This window comes from Sciurus vulgaris, assembly GCF_902686455.1.
Source record: "Sciurus vulgaris genome assembly, chromosome: 16".
Lineage (NCBI taxonomy): Eukaryota > Metazoa > Chordata > Mammalia > Rodentia > Sciuridae > Sciurus > Sciurus vulgaris.
In genome coordinates, this window is record NC_136477.1 from 21,848,405 (window position 1) to 21,870,654 (window position 22,250).

The 22,250-nt window shown below is 45.6% G+C and overlaps 1 protein-coding gene across 1 annotated transcript; it reads left to right on the forward strand.

The window, feature by feature from the left end:
• Positions 1-761: 761 nt before the first annotated feature.
• ZNF445 (zinc finger protein 445) lies at positions 762-17,373 on the forward strand. Its single transcript, XM_079115804.1, has 7 exons — positions 762-1,372; positions 5,131-5,723; positions 8,341-8,509; positions 8,846-8,949; positions 9,236-9,362; positions 9,847-9,957; positions 10,897-17,373. The coding sequence occupies exons 2-7, from the start codon at positions 5,292-5,294 to the stop codon at positions 13,065-13,067; spliced, it is 3,114 nt and encodes a 1,037-aa protein (XP_078971930.1). The 5' UTR covers positions 762-1,372; positions 5,131-5,291; the 3' UTR covers positions 13,068-17,373.
• Positions 17,374-22,250: the final 4,877 nt, after the last annotated feature.

Here is a 22,250-nt window from a genome sequence, read left to right on the forward strand (position 1 = left end):
CCTCCAGATTTGATGGTGTAACAGAGGAGCCTGGCGTCAAGGGAGTTCTGTGTCTTGGGAATCCAAAGAATGAAATCCATGGACAATGGAGAGTGAAGTAGCCAGATTTATTTAAAGCAGAAAAAGACGCCTGCAATACGGGAGGATACCACGGGCTGTTCTTTGCCTAGGGATTTTTTTTAAGGCATTGCTGATGGTCCAGCCCATGTAAATGAGGGATGCTAACATTAAATAGTCAAGCGCTAATTTTCTTTCTTTCTTTCTTTCTTTCTTTCTTTCTTTCTTTCTTTCTTTCTTTCTTTCTTTCTTTCTTTCTTTCTTTCTTTCTTTCTCTCTCTCTCTCTCTCTCTCTCTCTCTCTCTCTCTTTCTTTCTTTCTTTCTCTTTCAATTTGTTCTAATAGACCAATTAGAAGTGCACACATTTAATCCCTTGTTTACATAATTGAGAGGACTTGCCCAACCCTGGGGTTTGGCACGTCTGTTGGGTGAGAGGAAGGGTTAAGTGGGGGTGGATTGCGTGGCTGGCCATTGCTAGTGGTAGTTAAGGAAGTGCTGTTGGGTTGAAGCCATCCCAGGCAGCAACAGAATGCTCTTAAGGCCAGGTGTCTCCTTTTAGGATGGCATGGTCTCCTTCCCTCCTTTGGTATCCTTACTCCTATTTGCCTACGGGTGGTCTACGTTCCTGTTTCAGTAGGAGTCTGCAGACCTCCTTTCTTTATTTTTATTATTTTGTATTTAGTACACCGCTGAAGAGCTCCTCCGGGCCGCGAGTCATCTAGTCATTGTTCCTGCTTCGACCTCTCTGCTTCCCTTTCTTCCCAGTGAGGAGAGAGGCCTACAGGGCAGCCCTGCAGATGCAGTGGGAGCGAAGTGGGAAAACGAGTCAAAGCTCACAGAGCTCTGGGGCCCGATGGTCGCGGGCGGCGGAGGCAAGTTGTGCGACGGCTGCGTAGCGGCCGGAACTCCACGGCGCAGGACCCACAGCACAGCGGCCGAATCAGGAGGAGGCGAGTCGTTGGCCCTCCTGGTGTCCTAGAGAGGCGCGGCGGCCCAAGCGGAGACGCGCTTGCGTCACCCGGCGGAGGTGTGGGCGCGGCGGGGGCAGCGTGTCGGCGCTAGCGAGACGGTGAGCGCTAGCGGTAGCGGTGACGGTGACGGCGGCGGCTGTGGGCCCTGGGCCGCTGTGCGGAGGGGTCTCCCCCAGGGCGGCGGTCCTGGAGCTGCGCCTGGCGGAGCCGCGATCCCTTCCAGACGCTGGGAAGCCCATCTGGGCGTCTGGGGCCGGCCTTGGGGTGTGCGGGACCACGAGTCGTCTCTTCAGGCGTTCTCTCCCACGCAAGTATGCGCGAGGGCGTGGTCACTGGAGCCTGGGTAAGTGGAGGGAAAGTGGAAACTGCAGCGTCGCAATCCTCGCCTCCACACCGCTTGACATTAAAGACGCGTGCACAGTATGCACACCACACACGCCCACACACCTTTTGATTAGGAAATGGGATCATGCTGTTTCTTTCTAAAAACTTGTGCGTAATGTTGTGATGTAACAATGTGATACAAAGTACACATAATATTTGATATACAGTACCTACAAATTTGCCTTTTAAACCATGTATGGCACTGAGTACATTTACAGTACTCCCTGAAAATTATGATCTTCTAAGTTTACTGCATGCATTTGTTCTTTTTTGTTTACTTGCCTTTTTTTTTTTTTTTAAGTACTGTGGATGGAACCCAGGGCCTTGGGCATGCTAGGCAAGCATTCTACCACAGAGCTGCATCCCTAGCCCCATATGTTCATATTCTGGTTACAGTCGGTGCTGGCAGGATGACACCGTGACTGCATTTTTTTCCCCCAAGGATAATTAAGACATTGTGCTTGTAGTTTATTTCCCATGGTACATATTTATGTGAAGCTGGAAATGCTCAACAAGTGATAATTTGTGTAGACAAATAGCAACATGTTGTTTGTCTTTCAAAATGAAAGAAGTATATAAAACGCAGTTTTTAAACAAAGGTACAGTTCTAACCTACAGCTATTGTATGCACACTCTGCGTTTTATACATGTTTATGTATGTCTGCATATTCATGAACTAAAGAATTAGGTTGCTCTCGTATTTTTTTTTTTTTTTTGTAATGTCAAAGAAGGCAGATAAACTTTGGCTGCAGAAAGCAAATAAATCCATCTCTCCTTACAGTAAGCTGAAAGATGGGAATATTTTGAAGATTAACCACACTATGCACTTGAAAGCTGATAAAAGCTGAAAATTGTTCCACCAGTCGGCTTTTTGTGGCTTCAGGTGTCCAGAAAGTATTAGTATGTAAATATTCTATGATGTCAGTTGTTTGAGAGTAAAAAGACATACAGTAGAGTAACATGTAACTTATTGTATTTTGCACTTTTCAAAATTTTTGTCCTACAATCAATACATATTAAAGAAACCTTGTGAGCATTCCTTTGTCAGGTGGATAGTTGTGTTTTCTACACAACTGAATTTATGAGCTTATTTTTTTCAGTCTAGGTCTTATACATTTCCCCTTGTTTATTTTACGACATAGCTCCATCGCTATATAGCATTCTACTTATATATCTGTCTTCCCTTAATAAACTCCTCAAGGTAGTGCTTTTTGTCTGCTTTATCCATTACTGTGACCTTAGTGCCTGCCACATAGTAGTTATTTTTCCATCTTTTCTTTAATTGGCATGGCTAGAACCTCCCATTCATTGTTGTGTATGGGAGAAGTGAGAGTGGATGTTCTTGTCTTGTTCATGCTTTCAAGGGGGAAGCATCCACATCCAGTCTTTCACCATCAAATATGATGGTAGCTGTGGGTTTTTGTAGATGCCTTTTATCATATTGAGCAGTTTCCATTCTTACTTCATCAGGTTCTTTTGTCATGACAGGGCTTTTGATTTTGTCAAAGCTTTTTCTGCATCTGTTGACAGGAACATGTTATTTTTTTAAAAATTTTATTGGTAGTTCTTAGTTGTACATGACTTTAGACTCCATTTTGATAAAATGATACAAACATGGAATATATCTTGTTCTAATTAGGACCCCATTCTTGTGGTAGGCATGATGGTGGAATTCACTTGTGTTTTTTCATACATGTACATAAGAAAATTATTAGGTTATTCTACCGTCTTTCCTATTCCTATCCCCCCTCCCTTCCTTTCATTCCCCTTTGTTGAATCTACTGAACTTAACTTCTTCCCCTTCCCCATTTTATTATTGGGAATGTGTAATTTTTGTTTTTTATTCTATTGATGTTAATCAGCCTTGCATTCCTAGGGTACATTCCACTTGTTTGTGGTGTATCATTATTTTTATATGTTGTTGAATCCTGAAGGTTTTCTGCTTTTTTTTTTTTTTTTTTCCTCAAAATTATACAGTTTAATGTTTGACATTTAAGTCTGTGATCCTTTTTGAATTGACTTTTGTACAAGATATGAGGTTGAGGTCTACTTTTATTATTTTGTCTATGGCTGTCTGATTGCTCCAGTAGTATATGTCAAGAAATCTATCCTCTTGGATCGCTTTTGCTTCTTTATGGAAAGTCATTTGGGCACATCTCAGGGGTGGACTCCTCTACATGGTGACATGGTCTGAAGCCCCTGGGCACAAACTCCTTTCCCAGATGTGAATAAACAGAGAAACACTTGTAAGAGCCCAAAATGTGCCCCAGGTAGCTTCTTATTTAAATGCCATTATATAACAAGGTAAGATTATATGGTCATACAGCTAATAAGTGGGGAGCTGGATTTGGCTTGGTTTACTTTTCTAAGCTCTGCTGTTTCCTGAAGGTAGCTTGAACTCTTGGGCTAATCTTTGTTATGATGAAGTGTGAAAGGAAATGCAGGAAATCTGTGGGAAGCTGAATTAGTGGTTTTCAAATGATTGGCCTTCACCCGTCCTTGGGCCATCAAATTAGGGGCTTCCTAATTAGCATTTTATTTGTGAAATACTATAATACACATTAGTAAAATCATATTTGATATTTTTAAAAATAAGTTAAGGGCTGGGTTTGTGGCTCTGTAGTGGAGCACTTGCCTAGTATGTGTGATTTTCAGCACTGCATATAAATAAATAAAATAAAGGTCCATTGACAACTAAAAAAGTAAAAATAAAAAAAATGAGCAAATTTGTCTATTTCTGGTTTTTCTGTTCTGTTTCCTTGATATATATGTCTGTTACCTACCAATACCACACAGTCTGAATTACTATAGCTATAAGTCTTAAAATTATGCAAACTGATTTCTTCTACTTTATTTTTTTCTTTCAAAATTATTTGACCCATTCTAATTCCTTTGCCTTCTAATGTAAATTGTGCAGTAATCCTTTTATTTAAATTTTTAAGTATTTATTATTACTTTCTGTAGTTCTGGGGATTGAACCTGGGGCCTCATGCATGCTAGACAAAGACTTTATTATTAAGCCACAACCCCCAAAAAAACTTTTTTGCAGTACTGGGGATCAAACTCAGGGCCTTGTGCTTGCGCGGCAAGCACTCTACCAGCTGAGCTATCTCCCCAGCACCCCCCCCCCAAAAAAAAAAACTTAATGAAATTAAGTTTTTTGATAGGTATTACATTAAACCTATAGATCAGCTTGGGGAAAATTGACAACTTTAGTGTCAGGTCGTCTGATACTTGAATGTGATATATCCGTCAGCTTATTTAGATATTCTTGGACTTTTTTCAACTTTTTTTTTTTTGGATATTGGGGATTGAACTCAGGGGCACTCGACCACTGAGCCACATCCCCAGCTCTATTTTGTATTTTATTTAGAGACAGAGTCTCACTGAGTTGCTTAGCCTCCCTTATGCTAAGGCTGGCTTTGAACTCCACGATTCTTCTTGGTCTATAATCCCAAGACCCTGGGATTATAGGTGTGCGCCACCATGCCTGGCAATATTTTTGTTTTTTAGCCATATACATGTTTTACTGTACTCTGGGATATTTTCTTGGCTTACCTCAGTAGGTGACTGTCTAGCTCTGCTGTGTTTGATCCAAGTACATTTGTGCATTACATGTGCCCTCTCCTCATACATCCAAAGATGATCTCAGCCAACAGCATCTAACTGCTTCATGTGAGATAGATATCATTTTCTTATCTGTCCACTTCTGAACAGGAATGCAGGTTATTTCAGTCTCTTGCCAGTGACTTCTGATGTCCCAGCAAATGACTTTGGGTACTTTGGTGCTCAGAAGATACTCCTGAGGACCCAGCAGTGATAAAGCTAAGGCAGCAGACTCCGAGTGCATTTAGCTGGGTCGATCCCGAACTGCAGTGATGCCTCCAGGCAGGTGGTATGCTGTCCATCCAGCTCAGGCCCAGGCTTCAAGAGAGCGAGGGCGCCTTCAGATGGTAAAGAAGGAAGAAGATGATGATGAAGGCTATACTTCAGTGCAGACTGCCAGGCCGCAGACACTTAACCGTCCTGGCCAGGAGCTATTTCGCCAGCTGTTTAGGCAGCTTCGCTACCACGAGTCTTCTGGACCCCTAGAAACTCTGAGCCGGCTCCGGGAGCTCTGCCGCTGGTGGCTGAGGCCTGACGTTCTCTCCAAGCCTCAGATCCTGGAGCTGCTGGTGTTGGAGCAGTTCCTGAGCATCCTGCCTGGGGAGCTCCGGACCTGGGTGCAGCTGCATCACCCTGAGAGTGGTGAGGAAGCTGTGGCCTTGCTGGAGGAGCTACAGAGGGACCTTGATGGGACGCCGCGGAGGGTGAGTGAACAAGTGTGGGGTACTGTCACTTGCGTCTTATTGACTAGGAATTGTCTGGCAAGTTTAACTCTTTTTATTTGGCATCCCACAAGGTATCACACGTCACTTCAAACCTATCCTAAACCTAACTTACTTCTCCTGGTGCTGAAGCCAGAGCACGCTTACCACGGTGTGTCTTAGGTGAGGAGTTGCTGTCGGGTTCCTCCTCAGCCATGGCGGGGATTGCAGGGGAGTGCAGCCTCAGGCATTCTTTCTGAGGTTGTCTAGTTCTGCTCTGGTTCTGCTGCTCCAACGACTTGGGGTTTAGCACAGGTTATAAGTCCTGGTTGTGGGTCTCTGCCTTGTGGTTTGTGAGTCTCCACCCATCTGGTACTCTAGGCATGCTGATAAGTTGGGTTCAGCCACGGTGTGCTTATCTATCTATGTCTACACTTCATATGATTTTTTTGTTTTTTGTTTTGTTTGTTTGTTTTTGGTACTGGAATTGAACCCAGGGCCTTGTGCTTGTGAGGCAAGCACTCTACCAACTGAGCTATCTCCCTAGCCCAAGGCAAGGCTTTTTTTTAAAATATAGTTTTTAGTTGTTGATGGACCTTTTTATTTTATTTATATGTGGAGCTGAGAATCAAACCCAGTGCCTCACATATGCTAGGCAAGTGTTCTACCACTGAGCCACAACCCCAACCCCTTCATATGCTCGTCACAGGTGCCTGATGAACTCTACCTGCCTGTCTGGGGGTGGCGGTGGCCCTTGGAATTGTTAGCTTGAGCAGTTCGGGGGAAGTCTCCTCATTGCGGTGGCACCTGAGTGGCTGAGAACTGGACCCTGAACCATGAACCTTTTAGCAAGGAACCCTTCCTACCTTCCCAGGGGGATATTAACTCCCAAGATAGGATCAACAAGTATCCACAAATCACAGCTTTTGTACACAATGGCATATAGTATACAAAGTCCATCTCTGTGTATTATCTAATTTGGCTTGAGACTGACCACAGACCTGTAAGAGGCAGGGTAGGAGGGGGACCTTAGGGTCAAGACTCTTGGCTTCTGAATGGGAGAGTACAGAACACAGCAGCTTACACATACTATGTTGCTTCCTCCTCAGTGAGCATCTGAGGATCTGTGTGTGGCCGTAGGCAGGTGGACACAGGTGATGGGGGGCAGTCCTGAGCTGGGAAATTGGAAGGCCTCAGGTCTTAAGCTTTACTTCACAATTCACAGCCTCAGTGTCCTTGGCCATGTTATTGTACCTTTCAGAGCCTCAGTTTATTGAGAAGAAAATGCAGAAATGATCTAACCGTGAGAATTTGTTGAGTAAATATTTGAGTGCCTTCTATGTGCCCAGCCCTGGCCTTGGTGCTGGGAAGCAGAGCTGGCTGTTCTAGGCCGGGCAGTAGAATGGTGGTGGTCACCCAGTGCGTCCTGCCTGCTCCTGCTGCTGCATGCAGGAAGCCATTAAAGAGAATTTATTATTTTTATCAAAACAAAGAGATGTTCAGAAGGACCTAATGGTATTGTAGAAAATGAAGTAAGGTACACAGTAGTCACAAAATCATGACTTGGTTGTATTTAGCTCATTTAGGGCTAGAAGTTAGTTTTTTTTATCCATGGAAACATTGCCAAATGAGCAGAAAGATACCATTTGAAAACTAGCTATAAATTAGAAGATGGTAGAGGCTGAAAAATGAACAGAAATGCTTTAAGATACATAAGAAACCACAGACTCATCCTGTGGCTCATTAAAATTACCATAGTGTGAAAAAACAGGGCCTGAGAAAGTTTGTCTGTTTTTAAACTGGTTTGGCTTTGCTCTCTTATTATTCCATTATTCTCACTTTATTAGGGTTTGAGAGGAACAGGAGATAATGACCAGTTCATCTTCTGTAGTCTGTCTCTCTATCAGATGTTCAGGAGCCTCAGGCTAAGATTTGTCCATATCACCATAGAGAATGTCTTGGCCAGAGGACCAGGAAAACTCGACGTTCATTGGTGTCGCCTCCCATACTCATTTCTCCATCAAGGACAGCCTTGCCTCGGAGACCAGAGCTATTTGAAGTCCCAGGGCAAGGATCTCTTTCTGGTCTCTGCTTCAATAGGCACTGTCAATTTTTGCACCTAAAACTTTTTCTTTCATGGCTCTCTGGCTGACCCTCTACTTAGAATTGCCTCTCTCCAGGTGTTACTATTTCAATCAGATTTACAATCTGAGAGCTAGCCTGATGAGCTCACTTTGCATCCATCCTAGGACAGTGCTTGGACGGTAGCTATTGCTTGACTGCATGTTTGCCCTGAACCATTATGCATGTGCTTTTCAGGGATAATCCCTTCCCTCAATTCTTAGTTCTAGGCAAGGGTAGGGGCTGAGAGGTAGTTGGAAGTGTCATTGTGGCATCTGAGGACTGCCAACAGTGCTATTACTGACTCTTCAAGTGCGTCCTTGAGCTAAGGCCATGGGGTGGGAGGGGCCTTCCTGAGTTTTCTCTGCCCAGAGGGAATAAAGAGTTTGATTTGCTCTCCTTTGACCTCGGCCCTTTGGAGATTGGCCATGCGACCCCTTCCCTGAGTTTGATTTCTGATTCCCATGGGAGTCCGCTCATAACATCTTCTTCTCACCAGGACCCAGGCCCTGCCCAGAGCCCAGATGTGCATTGGATGGGTACAGGAGCCCTGCGATCTGCACAGATATGGCCCCCTGCTTCACCTCTCAGGAGCGGCTCTGCTCTGGGGGACCACCTGGAGCTTCCCTGTGCAATAGGAGTGTGTGACTTCCTGGCGGGGCAATCCGGTACTCGCTGCCTACCTCTAAGACTCCAGCCTCATGTCATATCTCCTAAATTTCCTAAAGTGTTGTCTTGTCACTGTCTTCTCACAAGAGCTCTTTCTGTCCCTTAACTCTGTGTCCTCTCCAACCTCTCTGTGTCTGGCTAGCTTCTCTTTCCATCACACACCCCTTGCCCCTTTCCCAGCCCCTGTCAGACACTGAGGTCACATCATATGGGTGTTTTAACAACAGTCAGTACCTGCTCCTGGCTCCAGGAATCCTCTCGGAGTGGGAAGAATGGGCTTTTCAGTGGGTGGCCAGAGCTGAACAGCTCTCTCATGGCTCTTTCTTCTTCTTTAGATCCTCCTGCTGCCCAGGTGTGTGCCCTTTCCCAGAGAGAAGGGATCCCAGAAAGCCCAGGAGATGGGGTAAGGACCACCAGGTCCCTGACAGCTGAGCCCCAGGTGAGCCTTCTGCCCTTCCTAATGTCTCAGTATTGCTGCCTAATGGAGAAATGCACCTTCCCTCCTCCTGGGTTTCTTTGTCCAGTGACCTCATGTCCAGAGACCTATGTCCTAGAGACCAGATTATCCCCCTTGAGCCCAGAATTCTTCTGCTGGGTGACAGTCTTTCACCTTTGCAGATTCATCCTGGTTTCAGTCCCAACCAGCCCCATTCCTCCAGCCTCTCCTGAAAGCTGGGAGCTGTGGATCAGCTCTAGACCACAGTGTGTTTTTTTTTTTTTTTCAGGAGGCTATGACATTCAAAGATGTGGAGGTGACCTTCTCCCAGGATGAGTGGGGATGGCTGGACTCGGCTCAGAGGAACCTCTATAGGGATGTGATGCTGGAGAATTATGGGAACATGGCTTCTCTGGGTAAGTCACTGGCATATCCACCTTTATGTTTTTCTTCTTGTTTTTTATCATTGTGCATAGAAAGGGGCCTGACCTGGGTTTAGATCCTGGCCTTGTAATATTAACCAGGTCACTTAATCTATCACCTCACTATCCTCTTTTGAAAAATGGGATAATAATGCCTATGATGCTGGTGATTATAAAGATTGAGATGTTTCTAGTACCTAGTCTATTTATTCAAAAACTGGTGACTGATTAACCAATTAATTAATGCATGGTTCCCGCCTCAGGAGAATCCTAGAGTTCCTTTTGCCTGTAACTTTCCTCAGCCCCTTCTCTGTATGCTCAAGGCTCTCAGAAATGGCTTTCTAGTTCTCCTGCCCTCACTTCCTCCACTTGCCTTCCTGGCCTTCTCTCCTCCCTCAGAACCTCAGACTGAGAGGGTCCTAGAGAGTAGTTCTGTGTGATCCATCTGCCTTTCTACCCTTTCCCCACTTCTCTGCAGTGGGACCATTCTCCAAACCTGCTCTGATCTCCTGGTTGGAAGCAAGGGAGCCATGGGGCCTGAATATCCAGGCAGCAAAGCCTAAGAGGGATCCAGGTGCTTCTCCTAAAGGTAAGTTCAGAGAACCCACCAGGCCCTGCCTTCCTGCATCTGCTCTTTTCTCTTAAGGTCACATACATCACCTGGGACTAGTGATCATTGTTTGCTAGAAGGAAGATCTTTAATTGCCACTGAGGGGTACTGGGCCCCTAGGTCTTTCCCCTTCTAGCTGGCCTATGATAAGCCATTTGTTTCTGGCCTTATCTCTTCCCCCATGGGCCCTCTTTGTAACAGTTCTTGCCCATCGGAAGACTTATTGTTCTTCTCTTTTCCACTCATTGATGTTCCTTCTTGGCTCTGTCTGTACTTCCTGAATTATCCACCCTATCCTGCTCACCCCACTCCTCTTCTTTTTTTTTGGGGGGGGGGTACCAGGAATTGAACCCAGGGGCACTTTACCACAGAGCTACATCCACAGCCCTTTTTGTTTTGATACAGGGTCTCACTAAGTTACTTAAAGCCTTACTAAGTTGCTGAGGCTGGTCTTCAACTTGTGATCCTCCTGCCTCAGCCTCCTGACTTGCTGGAGCTGTTCCTCTTCTTTGTTTGATTCTTCTGTGACAGATTTGATTTCTGATCCTTTCAACCAAGCCTTTCTCTGAACTTACCTCTTGGTTTTTGGGTACCTCTCTACAGTACCCCTGTTGCAGTCCCATGATTGTTCTCCCCTCTTTTGCTGTTTAATACTCTTTTCTCAATCCTTGTTCTTTTCCTGCTGGGTATGATTTCTGCATATGTGTAACTGCTGTGCTCATCTTGCTTCTCCTCCTCCCCTCCCTGTTATCTGGGGTACTCTTCCATGTTCTGCATTATTCCTGACTATTTTGTAAAGGTACCAGCCGTCGAGCAAGAACCTCACCACCCAGGTCATGGTATTGTGTGGGCCCTTGTTGCTTTCTCTAGTTCCAAGTATGGGAAAAGAGTACATTCTGTTGTTCTTGATTTTGTCAGGGGGTAAGCTCCAGATCGAGACAAACAAGCTCATCCTAAAACAGGAACCATTGGAAGATGCAGAAACGTTCACTGTGCCATCAGGCTGCCCTGGGACTCTTTCTGAGGGGATGGGACTCAGAGTATCTTTTGAACAGAAGAGCAGGCCCTGTGGAAAGAAGTACTGTGGAAATCCCACACAAGTGAAGGATAAGAAGGAGGAGATTGATCTCAGTCATAAGATGGGAAAAGAAACTGAAGTGTTGGGAAGAAGTAACAGTTTTGACCTAAAACATGTTACGTATTTGAGAGTTCCCAGGCGAAAACGATCCCTTAAACATGGCTGTGGCAGACATTTTCGAAAAGGTTCACACAATTATGACTACAAGAAATATGGGAAGGGACTCAGACACACTGTTGGGGGGTTTAGCCTACATCCAAGAGTTCACGCTGGTCTGAAAGGGAATGAGAAGGACACGTGTGGAAAAGGCTTCGGCCTCAGTGCTCATCATCAGCATGAGCAGAGTCTTTACCTGGTGGGGGCCTTGTATAGGTGCCGGTACTGTGAGAGGACCTTCAGTCGTAGCTCCCATCTTGCATATCATCAGAGACTTCACACTCAAGAGAAGCCATTTAAATGTAGGGTGTGTGAGAAACCATTCAGATGGAGCTCAAACTGTGTGCGACATGAGAAAATCCACACCGGAGTAAAACCTTACAAATGCAATTTATGTGAGAAAGCGTTCCAACGTGTGTCAGCCTACCGTCTGCACCAGGAAACCCACATTAAGCAGAAATTTGAACTGAATCAGTATGAGGAAGCTCTCCCCTACAGCTCAGGACTGGGTCACCATTTGAGAGACCAGGGTGGGGAGAAACCCTTTGACTGCAGCCAGTGTAGGAAATCCTTTCACTGTAAGTCCTATGTGCTTGAACATCAAAGGATTCACACACAGGAGAAACCTTATAAATGTTCCAAATGTAGGAAAACCTTTCGATGGAGATCAAACTTCACTCGTCATGTGAGGTTACACCAGGAGGAAGAGCTCTGTGCACAAAAGAAATGTCGAGAAGACTTCAGACAAAACTGTAGTCCGCTCCCACTGACTACCGTGGCCCCCACTGTGGAGAAAACTTTTTCGTGTCAGCAGTGTGGGAAAACTTTTACTCAAAAGAAAACCCTCAGTGAGCACCAAAGAATTCACACAGGCGAGAAACCATACCAATGCAGTGAGTGTGCAAAAGGATTCACCTATAGGTCGGCCTTCATTGTTCATAAGAAACAACATGCCATTAAAAGAAAGCCTGAGGCAGGGCCTTCTGTGAGTCAGGACACAGTGCTCCAAGTTGCTCAGAGCAGTAACGCGATGGAGGAGCCCTACAGATGTGGGCAGTGTGGCAAAGACTTCCGCAATCACTCGTTCCTTCTCATCCATCAGAGGATTCACACCAGAGAGAAGCCTTACAAGTGCAGGGAGTGTGGGAAAGCCTTCAGATGGAGCTCCAATCTCTACCGACACCAGAGGCAGCACTCTCTGCACCAGCAGTATGAGAGTCCTAAAAGTCACGAGACCCCAGATCTGCAGCCCAAAGTCCTCCCCGATCAGAAGCCTTTTTGGTGTCAAGAATGTGGGAAAAGCTTTACACGTAAAAGAAGTCTTTTAGATCACAAAGGAATCCACAGTGGAGAGAAGCGCTACAAATGCAATTTGTGTGGGAAATCTTATGATAGGAATTATCGTCTTGTTAATCATCAGAGGGTCCACACTACAGAGAGACCTTTTAAATGTGAGTGGTGTGGGAAGGATTTCATTGGGAAACATACCCTTTCTGTTCATCAGAGAAAACACATTACTGCAGCACAGTCTGAGTGCAGCCAGCCAGGTTTGTCTTCCTTTCAGGACGTGGGGTTCAGTGTACAGCAATTTGAACCAAGGGAAGAGAAGCCCCTTGAGGATTGTAAGGAGCCCTGTAACCAGAGCTCCATGCTCACTGGACTCCACAGTGTGCCCCCTGAGAAAAAGTGCCACAAGTGTAACATATGTGGGAAAACATTTAGCAAGAGTTCACACCTTGTTAGCCACAAGAGGTTTCATACTCGCGAGAGGCCCTTCAAATGCAGAGTGTGTGGGAAGACCTTCAGGTGGTCTTCAAATTTGGCTCGGCATATGAAAAACCACACTCAAGATTAACTTGGGGTTGTCAGTGACAGTGGGGTGGGGAGTGGTTCCTGACCACCCTGCTTGAGAACCCTCGATTATAGGCAGTGAGGGGGAAACCTTCACAAAGGACCCAGCCCTGTGTATTTTGGAAACTACTGGCAGGGAATCCTGAGGATTTCAAAGCTCAGGGAATTCCCAGCCTCCCTGCTGGGAAGTGCTACTAGGGAATGGCACCACCATGTTCGTTGGGGCCTTCCTGGAGGCCTAGACCCCTAGTAATCATCTTTTGCACAATAGCCTGGGGCTCCTCTAGCCATGTCTCCTTTGACAACCCTAGCCAGATCATTGCCTTTCATGGTTGAACAGCATGCTTGTGATCTGGTGGGCTGTGGCTGCTGGGAAGGAACCACTTGGATCCTTGGTTTCTCTTTAGGTTTGGCTTGTGACCGTGCCTGTTCTGTTGACTTTAAAAGCAACAACCTCAAGAACTCAGATGACTCCTTGGGAGTTCTGGCTGGGACTTCAGATTCATAGCTGAGTGTTTGGATATCCACTAGGGCCTAGAACTGTCTCAGTGGCAGGTGGAGGAGAGCAGGGTGCTGGGTCCGATTGCTTGAAGAAGGGATCAATCCCTTCCCAATCAATCCCACCAGTGCCTCATCATCATCATCTCCACCCCACAGGCCTGCACAAACAGCAGTGGTCCATCAGTTCAGCAGAAATGTCCTGAGCACCTCCTGCAAGGCCAGGCAGTGACAGAACAGACAAAAGTCACCCAGCAGTAACTGGAACAGACAAAAATCCTACTTTCTTGGATCTTTACAGATGATAAACAGATGAGATGTGTAGTATCCTGGATGTGATGTGTGTTAAGGACAGAGTAAATCAGAGAAGAGTGAGAGCAAATGCTGGATTGGGAGGTGGGCTGTGATTTGAAACAGGTGGGCCAGGGAGGGCCTCAACAGAGAAGGGGAGAATCTCAGTTCCTGAAGGAGGCCAGGGAGCAAGCCGGTGGATCTCTCGGTCAGCTTCCAGGCAAAGGTAGTAGAATCTTGACCCAAGTCCTCAGGGGACAGCAAGAAGGCTCCTGGAATAGAGTAGAATGAGCCATGTGGGAGAGAAGGCCAGTGTGCAGAGAGGTGATGGGCCAGGCTGTGTGTGCTTCACAGGTCATTGCCAGGACTGGGGCTGCTCAGGGAGGTATGAAGCCTTTGAGCAATTGTGAGTTGAGGAATGTGGTCTGAATGTGAATTGCATTCTGCAAGGGTTAACCACAGACCCAAGGACTCAGTAAAATGGCTGAAAGGTTTTTATTGAGTTGTTTCTGCTGGCAGTTTCCACGAATGGGACTTTTTCTGACTTCTGTACAACCTCCAGCTGCAAGCACACGTGAGCACTTAAGCTGCTGTGCTCATGTCTCCAGACTCTGCGTGGTAGTCGCCCTCTCTTCCACAGTCCACCGTGTGTGCTCTGGTGCTGGTATCAGGCTCAACACAAGAGTAACTGGGCATGTACCTGCTGTCCTGAGGAAGAAGAGGGACATGATGGGGGAAGCACCTCCTCACTTGCCCACCTGCTGATGTTGAAGCAGTAAGCAAGAATCATCTCAGAGACACAAATGTGAAGGAGTGACATTTCTAAAGTGTATTTAAGTAATTGTTTTGAATTATTGAAAAGCTCAGATTACAAATGTGAGGATAAAATGTCTCCATTGTGGAGTGACATCCCAGACTCCCTTTTACTGCTGTGCGTCAGGGCACACTGAGCAGGCCATTTCTCATAATGAGAAGAAAACCACCTGGTAATGTATTTTTTGGTAGAGTACTGAGTCTTCTTATACTCTGGATTGCCATGGGCAGGAGAAGATGAAGAATAAAATTGTGTGGTGGTGGGTGGGTAGAGGCAGGTCAGGCACCACTCAGTTTTCTGGTGGGAACTCAGCTTTGCCATCTTGGCCCTGCCATCATCTTGCCTGTCTACGATAGCAGCTGCCCATGGCCTGAAATCAAGTGTTCTTCCTCTGGCACAGTGCCCGTGACTGGCGCTAGATGTGACTGGGCAGGGGCCAGTTCATGGGAAGGGCCTTGGAGTCATCAGACCTGTGTTCCAGGCACCAGGCTTCATGTACCTTCTGGCAGAATGATCATGGGCAGGCTGGTGCACCTCCGCCTCAGTTTCCCCTTGTATCCTGTAGTACCTGGCCTGTGTGGCTTGCTTCCTGGGCCTGGTAAAAGCGGCCCTGGGTAGGTGGGTGAAATCTGGAACGAGAGCCCTCAGAGAGGTGCATCTCATGTCATTTGGTGGTACAACCATGGGAAGACCCCTTTTCTTCCTGAATTACCTGGAGTTCTTATTCCAATAGGTGTTTTCACTAATGTTTTTATAGAATGAAATGTTTTGAAACATTCTGATCAAAATCTGAAACATACAAGCAATGACCTAAAAACTCAGAATCCTTTAACAGTGAAGTATTTGGGGATTGTACTGATGCAGTCTGTTCAGTAGCCTGGACTTGAAAATTTTCTTGGTTCTTCAATATATGATCATTACAGAAATATTAATAAAATCCTGACTTCTTAGAACTAACTACTAAACATTTTGGTAATCAGTGTTGGGTTTGACTCGGGCCCCTCCCTGCACACCCTGGACTTTCCTGCTTTGTGTATCTCCCTGTACTTCGAGTGCCACACTTCTCTGTGCTGGTTCTCGTCTTTACTTTTGGGGGCCTGGCCCTCATCCTAAAAAGGTCTGCTCCCCATCACCTCTTTTGGAGCTCAAGTTTTGCTCTGTTGGGTGTCATCTGGTTTTCAGTCTGTCACTTCAGCCTGACCAAGTACTCTGGAGGCCAGGGTTGGGTGCTTATTTATTTGCCATGCAGAGGAACTTTTCCACAAAATTCCTCTCTGAAGGAATCTAGAACCAATGGGTTCAGCCAACTCAGGGGTAGAGTCTTTTGAAGGGGCCCTTGAGTGAAATGTTGACAGGAAGCCACGCACAAGTACACACTTGATGAGGAGCCCAGCTGTGTGGGTGGTTCTGAGCCACAGGGCTCCAGCTGATAGTTTCTGATGGTTTCAGCCATCTTGGACCCCAGCCTGGTTGGAAAACATGCAGACTTTCTCCAGATTGGCCCTTCTCCATTTCCACGAAGAACTGAAACTGGGGTTGGAGAAAGCTGGCTGGGCTGGGTCCATCACAGAAAGGAGTAGGTGCCAGAAGATCTTTTGTCCACTGTTTGGTGGTCAGCCTCACCCTTGGTGACAGAGACTGAGACTCGATAAGTGTGTGCAGAGAAGAAAGCATGAGAAATATAAAATATTACAAATCGAAAGCCCAAGTATGGGCAAGTGTGTGGAAAAACAAGTTCACACTGCTTTTGGTGACAACTACTGTGCCAGTCTTGTAAAGTAGTGAGTACTGTACTTCACAGCAGTCCCCCTCCTGGATTTATCCCAGAGGAGCGCCATGTGAAGAGAGTAATGAGTGTCACACTCTTCATTGCAGTGCATTTAGGAAGCAGGATTGGCAGAACCCTGCATGCCATCAACAGAACAGGTAAACAAATGGGTTGCTTTTTGGTACTTTAAAAGTGAATATGAAAGACGATTATATCTTTCAACACAGATAAAACCATGCTAAGGCTGGGCATGGTGGCACATGCCTGTAATGCCAAATACTTGGGAGGCTACTTGGGCAATGCAGAAAGATTACAAGTTCAAGCCCGCCTGGACAACTTAGCAAGACCCTGCCTCAAAAATTAAAAAGGGCTGGGATGTAGCTCAGTGGTAGATCGCCCCTGGGTACAATACCCTCTACAGCACACATGTACACAAAATGCTGAGAAATACAGAAGCTATATACAGTGTACCATTTATGTAAAGTTAATGTGTGTTCATGGGCATGTGCTTCCATTGGTTTGTGTTTTTCTGTAATGGGGAAAGTAGTGCTAACCTCACAAAGTGTTTGGGATGGGGGGGCAGTTAATGAACTAATGCATGTAAAATGCTTAAAATATTGTCTGGCATGTTAAGTATTCTTGATATGTAATAGTATTATTTTGCACAATCTATTTCCTGTGGATTCAAACGACATGAAATAGGAGTGTAAAATCATGAATTGTAATGATGTGTGCAAATCACTGCCCTGCCTTTCCAGGACAGGAGATGCTGATGGAATTGAGGAGGGCACATGGGGACTCCACTTGTGTGTTCTCTCTTTCTAAAAATGGATGCAGATGCATCAGAATGCTAAGGTTTAACAGGATAATGTGGTGGTTTCTTTTTAACTGTTGCTTAAAAATGTATCAAAATAAAACAGTTTAAAGCATGGGCTCTGATGTGATGTTGTAGAACTCTGCTCTGTCATTTCCATGTTGTTACTTAGAGCAAGCCACTTAGTCTCTTGAGGCTTCAGAGACCTCACCTCCCAAAGTGGGGGCAATGCAAGTGACAGTGGGGGATGGTTAAAGGGCCTCTGTGGTGAAGTACCATGCAGCAGATTTTAAAAATGAGGGTGTTCTGTGGGTATTGACACATGGTCCCTAAGACAGCTTATGGGAAATCGTATGATCCATTTTCTATAATAACTCCTTGCCGAAAAATAGGAAGTGAAGCCAGAAGCTGTAGACTCCTGATTCTGATGAGAAATGGGACCCTCAGGATAGATGTGCTTTGTCAGCCATTCTACTCTGTTCAGGAGGCAAGGGAAAGAGTAAATGTTGACATGTCAGCTCCCGAACCTTTGAAATTAATGCTAACTCTGCTAAGAGTGGCAGAATTTTCTATCAGGTTCTACTCAGGAGCTGGAAACCATGTCAGTTACTTAAAGAGAACTTAGAATTACTGACTAGGTATATTAAAATAAAGGAGCAAAAATAATGCCCAGGTGTTGTGGAGGCAGAATCTGCTATAGTCTGTCCCCATCTTTGATGTGTGGCTGCTGACAGTTTTTGAGCGCTCCCCCTCATATTGCTCCCATGTTGGAGCAGGCTGAGAGTCCAGGCACTTCCCTCAGTGCCAGAGCGTCAACGTGTGTAAACCTGGTTTTGCCAGTACTCTGAGACCTTATCCTGTGACCACAATAACCAGAGCCACTCCCCGGACCCCGAGACAGGTGCCTGCCCTGCTTCCGCCCAGAAAGCCTCAGTTATGGTCAGTGGTTTCATGACCTCGCGTGTGCAGTGACATTGGTCTCAACATCTGAGCCAATTTTGGGGATGGCCATGTTTGATCACACCTTTGGAGGGGCAGGCCACCAAAGCAGGAGCAAGCAAGTGCTTAGAATGGTTGGAGGTTGGCAGAGAGGCCTTGAGGAGCTAAAGCGCGACCCGTGTGGAGTGCTGCCGGGCGATGGTAGTGTCGGAGCTCAGGAGGGCCCCCCTGGCTGCTGGGCCTGCTTCTGGGGTGGGGCACCAGCCACTGTCGCTGGACTCTAGGGGAGGTCACAGGAGGCTAACCTGCAAACCTGATAGTCCCCTTCCGTGTGAAGACCGTAATGGCCTCTTCTGAGGTACGTACCTTCCAAAGCCTGCCGATGCCTCAGGCCTTCTTCCACTCCTTTTTGCTTTTAAACCTACAACCAGACTCGTGTTCCAGTAGGCTTCAGAGGGTGAAGAGCCAAGTGTGACTGGGGAGATAACAATATGCTCCCTCAAACTGCATCATTTTTCCAGTTCCCCAGAGAAACCTGGGGAATGGGTAGGAATGAATCTGAAGGGTGTGGAACTCATGGCCCAAGGAGTATGAAATCAGATGAGGCCAAATTTATTGACTTGGGCCATTAGGTAGAGATTTGGGGTTCATCATTTTTGAGAAACTGAAGATAGTTCAGTATATTGGTTGATTGAAATTCAGATCCAAACCTAGCCTACACTACGCTGAAATGCCAAAACTTCCTTGGTGTACAGGAGAGGAAGCTACCTAAATGCTCAGGGCGAGCGGAAGGCTTGAGTGTCATTATCATGTAATTCCTGCCCAGGGAAGGAGTAGGAAGGCTCAGGAATGGCCCAACGGGAGTTCTGGAAACAGCTCTCTCAGACTTTCTTCAACAGAATTTCCACAACCCAAACTCCTAAACTTCCTGTACTTGGTGGTGAGTGACAATATTTCCTTTTATTCTTTTTTTTTTTTTTTTTTTTTTTTTTGCAGTACGGGGAATTAACCCCATCGATGCTCAACCAATGAACTACATTCCCCAGACCTTTTTATTTTTGAGACAGGGTCTCCCAATTGCTGAGACTGATCCTCCTGCCTCAGCCTCCCAAATCACTGGGATTATAGGCATGTGGCACCATACCCAGCAGGCATCCAGTGACCAAAATTTGAATGAAAAGGAACTAGACATATAATAAGCCTATATTTCCACCTATTTAAAGTGAAAACCACATAAAGAACAGGCACATCTCTATTTTGCCAGCTGGTCACAGCTCTTTTGTAAGAAAAAAAAAGAAAAATATTCTCAGTCATTCTTATCCCATCAAAAGAGAAGGAAGCTGCCATGTCCAGGGAGTTAGATGGTTATTTTTAGGTGTCCATGTGGCTGACATTATTGTCTAACATTATTCTGGGTTTCTATTCAGGTGTTTTGGATGAGATTAACATGTAAATGGGTGGACTTTGAATAGAACAGATTGCCCTCTGTCTTTTTTGTTTTGTTTTGTTTTTGCTATAACAGAGCAACTGGGACTGATCAGAACAGGACCTTAAAGCTGGGTACAGTACTGCACGTCTATTCTGAGCAACTCCAGTGCTTGAAGTGGGAGGATAGCAAGATTGAGTCCAACCTGGGCAACACAGTGCGATCCTTTATCTTTCCCTGCCCCTCACCAAAAAGAAAAAACACGGTTTATTTTGACTCACGGTCCAGGAGGCTGGGAAGTCAAGAGCTTGGCACCAGCATCTGTTTGGCTTCTGGTGAGGGTCTTGTGCTGCTTCACCTCATAGGAAAGTGGAAGGTAAGCATGTGTGTATGACAGAAAAGGGAACCTGACTCCTGATATAGCGAGTCCATTGATAGAATCTTCATGTACTCATTCAGGAGGGCTCTGTCCCGGTGCGTGACACAGACACTCCCACCTCCCGACACTGCTGCACTGAGGAACCAAGACCCAGCATGAGTTCTGGTTGGGACAAACCATTTAAGCTGTAGCACCCTCTATAATATGACTGGGCCTCATCCAATCAGTGGAAGTCCTGATTGGAACAAAATGCCTGGCCCCCTCTGAGCAAGAGAAAATTCTCCAGCAGTCTACTTTCACACTTTATCCCTGACATTGGCCCTTTCTGGTTCTATAGCAGATGGCCTTTGGACTCTAACCAGAATATTGGCTCTCCTGGGTCTCTAGCTTAATGGTTCACCCTGCAGATTTTAGACTTGCCAGCCTCCCTAATCACATGAGCTAATTCCTTATATTGAGTCTCTATATAAACAAACATGAGCCAGGTACAGTGGTGCATGTCTGTAATCCCAGCAACTTGGGAGGCTGAGGCAGAAGGATTGCAAATTCAAGGCCAGTCTTGGCAACTTAGTAAGACCCTATATTGAAATAAAAATTATGAACGGCTGGGATATAGCTTACTGGTAGGATTCCCCTGGGTTCAGTGCCTAATACGGGGCCAAGGGGAGTGTGGATGTGTTCCAATACAACTTTATTTGGGGCATTGAAATTTTAATTCATATAATCTTCATGTACACTTATTCATTTGCATATTTTTTTGTGATTTCTTTTACCCTTCAGTTCGGAAGTAGCCCAGTTTTAATACCAGTATCAAAAGACAGTCTCAAATAACATAATCCCCAAGGTTCAACCCCGAAAGATCAAAATCCCTAAAGTCTAAAATCATAATCCCAAAAGTTTAGGATTTCAGTTGTTGAAATCCAGAAAGCTGACATCCTGAAAACAGCAATTCCCATTTTTACAAAGGGTGGGCCTGGGTTCAATCCCCAGCAAAAGGTAGAAAGCTGAATTTTGGGGAGGGAATTACTTTATTTTCAGATATACACAGGATCATTCCCAAATTATTCAGTCCTGTACTACTTCTGACCCTTCATACAGCACTGTGCTTGCCTTTAAAAAATGCCCATCATAGCCAGGCATAGTGGTGCCTGCCTATAATCGCAGCAACTAGAGAGGCTGGGGCAGGAGAATCACAAATTCAGGGCCAGCCTCACAATTTAGAGACCCTATGTTAAAACAGAAATTAAAGACAGGGGATGTAGCTCAGTGATAACATGCTCCTGGGTTCAATCCCCAGTAGCCCCCCTCAAAGAAGAAAAGTCCATCAGGCCAGGTGTGGTGGCACATACCTGTAATTCCAGTGACTCGGGAGTCTGAGGCAGGAGAATCACAAATTTGAGGCCCATTCAGGCAATTTAGTGAGATTTTGTCTCAATATTAAAAAAGTTGGGGGACTGGGGCATAGCTCAGTGGCAAAATGCCCCAGGTACAATCCCTAGTACCCCCCAAAAAATGCCCATCAGAGTATAAAGCTCAGTAACCTGAAGACACTTGCTGATAGGCTGATACAGAGGTTCCTTTAGTACCACAAAACACATCAAATGGTGAACCATTCTTGGTTTAACTTGTCAAAGGAGATGGACTTTGTATATTTGCCATTAATTCTAACAGAAAAACTAGTGTATGCTTTTATTTAGCTGACAGATGGCACTTTCAAAACTGTCTCCTTTGAGCAGAAGGTTATGGGGGCCCAAAATCCCTTCAAGGACAGGCCCCACTGACCTAACTTCTTCCCACTAGGACCTACCTCTTAAAGATTCCACCACCTCTCAATAGCACCAGAGTCTGGTGACCAAGCCTTTAACACTTGGGCCTTTGGAAGATGCTTATCCAAGCCACAGGGCCAATAAAACTTATTTTTTCCATTCAGTCCTATGCATTTGGCAGACAATTCAGATGAATCTGTTGGCTATACAATACAGCAGTGATGAAAACTTCGGTCTAAAAATATGCCATTTGTCTGCATTGGCATTCCTTCCAGCCAAAGAATTTCCAGGAGGTTTTAATAAATGAAAGCTGTATTTGCCTGAAGAAGCCGGCAAAGTTACTGACTGGTTCCAAAATGATCACTTGCCTGGTTGGATAAGGAGACACTTATTCAATGGTGTTGCTGTTACATCATATTGTTTCTGCCAAATGTGTGGTCTGTGTATGGGTGCGTGTGGAATGGACTTCCATGTATCCAAAACAACACGGAA

What these genes read in the sequence shown, in the direction of transcription:
- ZNF445 (XM_079115804.1), top strand. Translation starts at nt 5,292, where the DNA reads ATGCCTCCAGGCAGGTGGTATGCTGTCCATCCAGCTCAGGCCCAGGCT. An exon ending in TTGATGGGACGCCGCGGAGG is followed by an intron (nt 5,724 to 8,340) that starts GTGAGTGAACAA and finishes TCTTCTCACCAG; the next exon opens with GACCCAGGCCCTGCCCAGAG. An exon ending in TCCAGGTGCTTCTCCTAAAG is followed by an intron (nt 9,958 to 10,896) that starts GTAAGTTCAGAG and finishes TGATTTTGTCAG; the next exon opens with GGGGTAAGCTCCAGATCGAG.